At 37.6% G+C, this 10244-nt stretch overlaps 1 protein-coding gene across 1 annotated transcript; it reads left to right on the top strand.

The window, feature by feature from the left end:
• The first annotated feature begins 484 nt into the window (after positions 1-484).
• On the top strand, positions 485-9243 carry vtg8 (vitellogenin 8). Its single transcript, XM_043223905.1, has 33 exons — positions 485-524; positions 604-624; positions 724-875; positions 963-1211; positions 1289-1450; positions 1580-1728; positions 1824-1974; positions 2059-2216; positions 2297-2462; positions 2564-2689; positions 2763-2981; positions 3219-3436; positions 3526-3623; positions 3692-3816; positions 3889-3984; positions 4068-4187; positions 4314-4500; positions 4627-4906; positions 5001-5127; positions 5196-5406; positions 5495-5601; positions 5720-5866; positions 6340-6384; positions 6484-6693; positions 6940-7070; positions 7146-7284; positions 7356-7476; positions 7555-7738; positions 7814-7908; positions 8140-8234; positions 8402-8567; positions 8903-9061; positions 9143-9243. The coding sequence occupies exons 1-33, from the start codon at positions 485-487 to the stop codon at positions 9241-9243; spliced, it is 4755 nt and encodes a 1584-aa protein (XP_043079840.1).
• Positions 9244-10244: the final 1001 nt, after the last annotated feature.

Raw genomic sequence — 10244 nt, 5'->3', positions numbered from 1 at the left:
TAACTTTGTAAATGTGTCATTAATTTGAAACTGCATGTCTACTAACTCAGAGTAGACTGTTAGGGTAGGTTTAGGGTTAGTAGAATAATTTTATACTTGCAAAGTTTCTTACAGTCAGTATGTTGTGAACCCTTCAAAATAAAGTGCTAGAGTCTAATAATACTCCATTGACTGCTAGTTAACATTTTGATGCAAAGTTACCTACTGTTGGTAGATTGTCTAAAAAAATAAGTAAATAATAACAAATTAATAAAAATTAATTAAAAAATAAATGAATAACATCTGATTGTTTTTAGTAGTTGGTATTAGTACTAAAGTCCAAGTTACAGTGGACTGTCATGTTGTACCAATGCGCTGGCAGGAGCAGGAACATAACCGGTTGGCTCTGCTAAACAGCTGGTTAATCATAAATTTTGACATCAGAGTTTGGCCAGCAAAAGCTTGACTTTAAAACAGACATGGGTTTTTTCTACAACCGCTGACCATGAGAACTGTTGTCGTGGCCTTGACTATAGCCCTTGTGGGTAAGTAACCTGCAATGCTGTTTTAATAGACAATGCAGACTTTTATATTAAATTAACATTAAAATTTCTGATATTTCAGCAAGTCAACATGTGAATCTTGGTAAGTAAAGTGGTTAATCCTATTTTACTAATGTGTTTAACAATGACAAAATCAGATTTTATTATGTGACTTATTTAAAATGCTATTCCGCACTTTTAGTTCCTGAGTTTGCAGGCACTCAGACGTACGTGTACAAATATGAGGCTTTGCTCTTTAGTGGTCTTCCCCAGGAAGGTCTGGCCAGAGCTGGCATTAAGATCAACAGTAAGGTTTCCATCAGTGCTGCGACTGAGAATATTTTCCTTCTTAAGGTACCAGCAAGAATAAATGCCAACGTGGACCCAAAATATAATTGAAAAATAGCACATAATTATTCAAAGTTTGTCTATTTGTTTCAGCTTTCAAATCCTCAGCTGTTTGAGTACAGCGGTATCTGGCCCACAGATACATTTGTCGATACTAAACTCACCTCAGAACTGGCTGCTCAGCTTCAGATTCCAATTAAGTTTGAGTACACCAGTGGTGTGGTTGGAAGGATTTTCACACCTTCTGTGGTGCCAACTACTGTTATCAACCTGCACAGGGGAATTCTGAACATCTTTCAGCTCAACCTCAAGAAGACCCAGAACATCTATGAGGTTCAAGAGGTGAGAATGGTTATGAAATTAAGTTTGATTATCAATGGAATGAATCTAGAACTTCAATACGAGTCTTCTTTTTGTAGGATGGAGTTCAGGGCATTTGCAAGACGCAGTATCTGATCAGTGAAGATGAAGGAAACAACCATACCACTATCATCAAGTCTAGAGATCTTACACTTTGCCATGAGAGGATAATGAAGGATGTTGGCTTGACTTACATTGAAAAGTGCATTGAATGTCAACAGGTCAGGTCAAACATTTCTTACCAATGCTTTCATTTCCAGGATTTCAACTCAGGGTTCATAAAGGTGCCGCATTTGCTCTGTGACCTTTAAAAAAAACTAAAATATTCAATAAACTGTATTATCCAACAGAAGGTAAAGAGTCTTTCTGGAGCTGCAACTTACAGCTACATCATGAAGCCAACTCCAGCTGGTGTTATGATTACTGAAGCAACAGTCCAAGAGTATCAACAGTTTACACCTCTATATGAGATCCATGATGCTACCCAGATGGAAACAAGGCAAAACCTTTTCTTATTCAGTCTTGAATGGAATTAATTATATCTGTGTTCATTTTGTTTGTGTGGTAACCCAGGTAAATTTGTGAATATTTCAGACAAACTTTGACCTTTCTGCACAATACAGTATCTCCCATAATTCCAATCAGTGCTGAATATTTAGCCCGTGGAACTTTACAGTATGAATTTAGCACAGAGGCTTTTTGGAGTCCAATTCAGCCCATGAGAATAAGTAATCCACAGGCTGAAGTAAGGACATAGGTCTTATTATTATTAATATAAATTTAATATAGTTATATTTGACCTGTTCTTGTTTTATTGTTATTCATTAAGATAGTAGATGCTCTGGATCATCTGGCTACAAAGAAATTGGAAGAAGTCCATGAAGATGTTCTTCTGAAATTTATTCAGCTCATCCAGCTTTTGCGTTTTGCAACCATGGATGCTATTGAAGGAATCTGGTCTCAATTTAAAACCAGACCAAATTTCAGGTACACAATATTCACTTTAATAGTCTAAAACAGCTATTTGCAGATTGCCTTGCAGATTGCATTTGTTTTACTCTTCTAAGGAAATGGATTTTGGATGCCATTCCTGCAGCTGGCACCTTAGCTGCATTAAAATTCATCAAAAAGGCCTTCTTGGCAGGCAAACTTTCCATACCCGAGTTCACTCAGGTTCTTCTGTCCACTGTGCACATGGTCAATGCTAATTTGGACACCATTAAGATGTACTCTGTGCGTACACTTATATATGATGATTTATGCATAGCTTAAATGACTTACTAGTTTGCCGAATATCCTCTGAACCTGTTTTGGAAATGTTGTAATCAACAAAGGGTCTGGCTTTGAGTCACAAAGTTCAAGAAACACCTGTTCTACGTAAGGTTGCTATGCTTGGCTATGGAACAATGATTGCCAGGTACTGCAGTAGATCTCTTGAATGCCCAGTGGATCTTTTGAAGGTAAATGCGATCATTCACAAATTGTTTTACTTGACTATATGTGGAGTTTACTCAAGTTCCTGTTTTTTTCAAGCCATTCCATGAGACTATTCCTGAGGCGACTGCTAAGGCTGACATTGCAGAGATCATCTTAATTCTGAAAGTACTGGGCAACGCTGGTCACCCTGCTAGCATTAAATACATCACAAAGTTTCTACCAGTATTTGGGAACCATATACATCTGTTTCCAACCAGAGTTCAAGTGGGTGCGGTTTTGGCTCTAAAGGCTATTGCCAAAAAGGAACCCAAACTGGTTAGTCAGATATTTTTGAGTCATGCTTTTTGTCATACTGATTCTGAGTTCAACATTGGTTTCTCAGCTCCAGTCCCTAGGACCCACTACCCAGAATGTTTTATATGTCTCCCTTTTTAACAAAACAACAGCCAAAGAGTTGAATAATGTATTTTGCTTAGTGAGAATCTAAAACGTTTTGGCATATAAGACCCATGAACCCATGGAGTTAAAAATTTTTATTTCATTGCATTTCAGATCCAGAATATAGTTCTGCAGATTTTTGTAAACAAAGATCTCCACCCAGAGCTGCGTATGGTTTCATGGATTGTGCTTTTTGAGACAAAACCAAGCATGGGCCTGGTTATTACTCTTGCACGTGCTCTACTAAAGGAACCTAATCTACAGGTGGCCAGTCTTGGGTACTCACACATGAAAGCCTTGACAAGGAGCACACACCCTGAGTTTTCTCTAATGTGAGTTTACGCTATGAAATGCGACAAAGGTTTTTGCAACATATAGATTTAAAACTTCTATGTCCACAATCTATATTGGTCTTTTTTAGTGCCTCGGCCTCCAGGGTTGTCATCAAGATATTAAGCCCAAAACTGGACAAACTTAGCTTTCGTTACAGCAAAGCATTTCTCTTGGATGGTTATGAAGGTAAGAAGATTATGTTAATCTTCAATGGTGTTTCTTCTGAAAACTTACCCATTAGTTTGATTATTTAGTTCCGCTTATGGTTGGAGCTGCTGGTAGTGTCTTCATCATTAATGATGCTGCCACCATCCTGCCCAGAGCAGTTGTAGCTAAAACACGTGCTTACTTGGCTGGAGCTGCTGCTGATGTTCTTGAGGTGAGTAAAAATATAGTTAAAAATTGTATTAATTTCCTAAATTCCTACCCAACCTTACTGAAGTACTTTCAGGTTGGCATTAGATCTGACGGAATTCAAGAGGCTCTTCTGAAATCTCAGTTTCTGAATGAGGACAGGCTGCCAAGGATGAAACAAATTCTTAAAGCTGTAAGTGTGTCGAGTTATAAATCAGATTCAGGGATTGTTTCTTAACAGTTACATATTTTTGAAATTTATTTGCTATATTGCAGCTTAAAACATTTAAATCCCTGCCAAAAAAGCTGCCTCTGGGCTCGATCTATGTGAAAGCTTTCGGACAAGAGATTGCTTTTGCAGTTGTCAACAATACAGTTATTGAACAGGTAATACAGGTGTATTGTGGTAATATCACTTCTTATGAACCCAGAAAACAAACAAATTTGCATTGCAAAGTTGCATTTTCTAAACTTTTGAGAAGAATGCTAAAAATGAATCTAACCATCAAATTTTTTCTATAGATTGCTTCTGGAGGCTATATACCTAAGCTGGCAGGGGAAGCTCTTAAAGCAATGCAGAATGGCATTGCCTTCCAGTATGCCAAACCCCTGCTGGTGACAGAGGTGCGTCGCATTTTTCCATCAGTAGCTGGTGTACCTATGGAGTTTAGTTTGTACACTGCTGCAGTGGCTGCTGCTAATTTGAAGGGTACGAGTCTTGAAAGTACAGCAGTCAATTGTCAATTGGAAATACAGATTATGCAAATGGAGCATAAATAGAGGATGCACTTTCATTTTTAATTAAAATTTTGTGTTATTTTGTCAACATGTCCAGTCCAAGCTCTTATTACACCACCTTTAACTGAAACCATCAGTGTTGCTCATCTGATGAAGACAGACGTTAAGTTAACCGCTGAAGTTTCACCAAGCATTGCCTTACAGATGTTTGCTGTAATGGGACTGAATACTGGTTTTGTTCAAGCTGCATCTATGGCCAAAGGAAAGATCCATACATTTTTGCCTCTAAAAATGGAGGCAAAGTTTGACATCACAAAAACGAATTTCAAGATAAAGACTTTTCCTGTCATACTTCCAGTGCATGCTTTAACAGCACGGTACAGAATATTTAAAACAGTGTTATTGTTAATCTTTTCACCACAGTCTGTCGCATTACTGATGTGCCATTTTGCGATTCTTGTCTCACACTAGTTTTGAAACTTTGGCAGCAGCTGGCAATATCAAAGAGGCCAACGTGGAGAGAGTTACGCCAATGGTACCAGAGACGGTAGTTGTGAAACATTCCCAAGAAACAATTGCTTCTTCACAAGGAGATTTGGTAAGATAAGATTTAAATTTCTTTGCTATTACTATTAAAAATGTATTTCTTTATTAATCACTGCACAGTCATTTGAAACCACCGAAGCTGCTATGGCATCTGCTGAGGAACCTGAACTAAAGACTAGCGCTCCAGTTCACAGAACTCTTTGTTCTGTTGTACCTCACATTGGATTTAATGTATGCATGGAGGTTTTGTCCTGTGATGCCACCTTCATAAAAAACTCCACCCTTTATAACATGATCGGACAGCATGGAGTACATATTAACGTAGTTCGAGGCAAGTGTTTGAAATCAAATATACACATCATCATAATTTCATAAAACTGTTATTAAAAAGTGTTATTTTATAATTTATTTATTGACAGCTGATGGTCCTGCTGTTGAGGGATTAGAGCTAGAGGTCCAACTAGGTCCAAGAGCTGCCAAAAAACTCCTTAAAGAAATCAGCTTTCCCGACCTGAACACTCCCAAGGTGAAGGCAGTTGTGCAGAATCTGGAAGATCCTGGAGGGTGAAAAGAGAAAGCAATGAGGAGTCAGAGACGTTCAGATCCATTTGCGAGCTCTTTAATAAGAATGGTCTAACTGGCAGACCATCAACAACAGCGTCAAAGATGTAGGAGACAGAGACAGAATCATAAACAAGCAGGCAGCAGGGTCCAGGCAAAGAGTCAAAAGCCAGACGGCAAACAAAGAAACATTAGACAGACCAGAATCAACATGGGGAATCTGTCGTGGGGTATAAATGCTCAGCATTACCAGCCAGTGCAAGATTAAGACTTTGCATCGAACAAGAGTCAGAGTACAGTTTATAAAGGGGATGTAATGGGCTAAACCTGGGCCAGTAATTAGTCCTAAGTATGGGGCATGATAGGTAATTTAGTTTGGGATGATTAGTACTCAGGAGAAGGTTCCCTCCGGTGGCTGTTGGAGAGAGCCGCAGAGGCACGGTTCATAACAGAGGAACAGTAACTCCAGTATTTTAAGCCATATAAAATATTTTCATAGATATTTCAAGATATCTTCACTCATGTGCACAATCATTTTTATCTATAGATAGATATGCCTATTTTGTTTTGATTTTTTTTATTTGTTTGTTTGTTTTTTGGGTTCTAACCTTAAAACAAATGCTGAAAAGTGTAAAATCTGGGGAAAATTGTGTAGTGTGTACCTGGAATTAAGGAAATAACTTGCATTATTTTGGAACTTTAGGAAATCTCCAGTGGACAAAGCAGTGAAAGTTTCAAGCCCGTTCAGGTATAATGTAGTTTCATCATACCTATCAGCTGATTTCTGATAAACCCTTTTATTCTATTTTTTTTATTTTATTAAGTGGTAAATCTGTCTATGTGACAGCAGTCTAGGTTCCTTGGAGACTTGGTTCCTCCAGTGGTTTCTATCATTGCACGTGTTGTGAGAGTTGATCGCAAGTTGTTGGGGTACCAGCTCACTGCTTACCTAGACAAGCCCACATCAAGGGTTCAGATCATTCTGGTCTCCATTGCAGTGAAGGACAACTGGAAGATGTGCGTTGATGGTGCCTTGTTGAGCAAGCACAATGCTGGGGTAAAAAAATTAATGAAATGAATTTCAGTTATTTTTCTCTGTTATGTCAAAGGTGTCCAATCCTGTTTCCGGAAGACTAATAAACTGCAGAGTTTAGCTCCAACCTGCCCCAATGTACTTGGCTAAACGTTTGTAGACATTGATTGGCTGGTTCAAATGTGTTAATTCTCTGCTGGATGGTGACACTACATGAGCAGAATTGGACATCAGGCATTCAAAAAGCATTCAAAATTTGCTTCTATCTAGGCAAGGATTGCATGGGGTGCAGAGTGCCAACAATATGCAATTACTATCAGTGCGGATACTGGCCACCAAGGTTCAAGTGTTAAAGTCAAGTGTGAGAAGTTGTCCCCAATTATCACGACCTATGCCAAGAGGTTTGGTTACTCTTCATTTTGTAAAAGTTCCACTTCATAAATGTCAAAATATTAACATTTCCCTTCCCATTCAAGGGTGGCTGAATATATTCCTGATGCAGCTCAAATTACTGGATTGGCTATAAACTATGAAAAAAATACTGACAGGCAGATTGAACTGATCATACTTGTTCCAACAGAAAGGACCCTGGACATCATTATTAAGACCCCAAAAGTGAGCAACAATCTAATGATTTGTTTACTAGGCCATTTAGAAAGCACTTTCTAAGATTTTTGAATTTGCAGATGACTTTGTCAATGTCGAAAGTGGTTCTTCCAATTGCTTTGCCATTTGAGGGTATACAGGCCTATCCAGAAAATGATGTCACAAACATAATTCGAAACCTTTATATAGAGGGTAGTTCAGGTTAGTAAAATGTGATGATCTTTTGTTTTATGAATAGATATTATTTTTACTAAAAGTTTTATTTGTTTCACTATTTAGTTAAATGCAGTAGGATCAGAAACACTTTGACTACATTCAACCATAACAAGTACAACTATGAAGTTCCTCTTTCCTGCTACCTAGTCGTAGCTCAAGACTGCACTTCAGAGTATAAATTCACAGTCCTAATGAAAAAGGACAATGTCTTTGAGAATGAAGACCTAACCATTAAGGTGGCAGACATGTAAGTTCAGCTTACTGATATTACTAGTTCCATTATACAAAATTAGATTCAATATTCAGCTTTCTTCCACAACAGTGATGTTGACATGTACCACCAGAAGAGTGCAGTGAAAGTTAAAATCAATGGAATTGAAATACCAACCAACAACATTTCGTACCAACACCAAACAGGTTGACGTTCTCTCCACATTATTTTGGAATAAAAATCTGTTGCTTGCATCAGCAATTAACCTTTTTTTATTCTTGACATTTTTTTTTTTTCCACAAATACAAGAATTACATGTCATTCTAATGAATTAAGATTTTTACTGTGATCCTGGTCTTTGCCTTTAGCAATCAGATTCTTGCAGTGTTTTCATGTACATTTATTAGATACATTATATTGTAAATTTTTCAATGTAGGTACCATACGAATTAAGCAGAAAGGTCAAGGTATCGCTCTCTATGCCCCAGGTCATGGTCTTCAAGAGGTCTATTATGCCAGTGACCAGTGGATGGTAAGTCAAACAATAAAACAGTTGAAAAATAATGGCATTTAAACAGCAGTTATAGAGTTTCATTTGACGTTACAAAAAAACATTATAGATGTTAAAGCTACAACGTGCTTGTTTGAGAATTTAATGCTGATATTTCTAAAAATATCTATTTTTCCTGGATTTTTCAGGTTTATGTTGTGGACTGGATGAAGGGGCAGACGTGTGGACTCTGTGGAAAAGCTGATGGGGAAATCAGACAGGAGTTTCGCACACCCAGCGGACACCTGACCAAAAATTCAGTCAGCTTTGCTCACTCATGGGTGCTTACTGCTGAGAGCTGCCATGATGCCAGTCGTAAGTGTTTTAGGTTTAAACACTTTATTTCGACAGTCCACTATCAGTAAGTAATTGCATGTCAACTAGCAGTCATTAGAACTTTAGTAGACTGTCTGCTTAATATTGATGGTTTCGTAACATACAGCATACTGAATATGAGAAACTTATTGTACTGACCCTAAGCCTGCTATAACAGTCTACTCAGAGAGTTAGTGGACATGTAGTTGACATGTAGGTACAAAGTTATGTATAGTACGTATATGTCTAAAGTGGACTATCAAAATAAAGTGTAACTGTTTTATGACGATAAGCCATTCCAATAAATCTCTTTTATTGTATACCATCTTCCCCAGAGTGTCGCATGAGGCTTAAAACTGTGAAATTGGAGAAGCAAAGATCAGATAGGCAGTCATCCAAATGCTACTCTGTTGAGCCTGTGTTGCGCTGTCTGCCTGGCTGTCTGCCAAACAGGACTAGTCATATCACCGTTGGATACTACTGCCTGCCTTCTAGTAAGACCTTCATCTACCTTCAGATAATATTTGACAGATGTGTTTCAGTTGCTATAGTATAATTTGATGCTTTTGTTTCAGACTTCAAACAGAACCTTTCTGCAAATCAGAGCAAAACTGAAGATCTGATGGAAGCTGCTGAAACTCACATCGCCTGTCACTGTACAGAGGAGTGTGTTTAACTGCTGTTGTAAAATTGCAGCATTACTAATAGTACTAGTTAAAATTTTACTAGCCAGATATTAATATTTTATAAAATATGTGTTTTTCTCTGATTTTAAAAAGCATTTTAGTATCAATTGTGGTATTTCTTTGGATACAAAAATATCAAACATAAGTATATGCATCATCATATACACAACTGCATATGTTAATGTGAGTTAAAATATTACGACATAATGCATCAATGTAATTGTAATTTATAAATTGCCAAGACTGATAAATATCCTTAACTGTCATTATTCCTATACATAGTTATCCCATAGTTGTTAAGCTGTCCCTTTTTAACTAAATGTTGCTTTGTAATAATTAAAACTCACAAACTCACCAAAATACCACAAATTTGTGGCGCTGTTTTTTTTTCTCTGCAGCATTGTTATACGCAAATCTATGAAAATGCTTTTCTTTTCTATATACAAGTCTATTTGATGTGATGAAAAATTTTTGGTCATTTCATTTTGTGCAATTTGCAATAAACACTGCATCATGGCTCCCAGAATTATCCTTCAATTACTTTTTGCCTTCGAAATTCCATATTTGGGCTATATTAACTAACATCAAGACATTATGTGCCTAGTCTTCTTCTGTTTTTAGTGCATCTCTGTGGCAGAAGTACAGTGCCGCATGCTGGTCTGGCATGCATACTAAATTGTTTTGTGGTATTGTGTGGACAGCTATTTCTTGACATGAAAAGATATGAAAGGGAGAGCTCTGGCTTCATGTAGACGTAGTCTGAGGCCTATGAACTATTGAGAAACAAAGTGATTACCGTAAATTCTGGACTATAAAGCGCACCTGCATATAAGCCGCATCCGCTCTATTAAAAAAAAAAAACAAAAACAAAAAAAAAGCCGCACCTGCATATAAGCCGCATCCGCTCTATTTAAAAAAGTTTTGCTCTTCCCGCTGCCTCCTCCAGCGTCTCACCATAGACTCATTGACGCTAAGCTTCCGAGCGGCAGCG

Source organism: Puntigrus tetrazona, chromosome 22 (genome assembly GCF_018831695.1).
Source record: "Puntigrus tetrazona isolate hp1 chromosome 22, ASM1883169v1, whole genome shotgun sequence".
NCBI classification, from domain to species: domain Eukaryota; kingdom Metazoa; phylum Chordata; class Actinopteri; order Cypriniformes; family Cyprinidae; genus Puntigrus; species Puntigrus tetrazona.
This window is presented reverse-complemented; position numbering and strand designations above follow the sequence as displayed.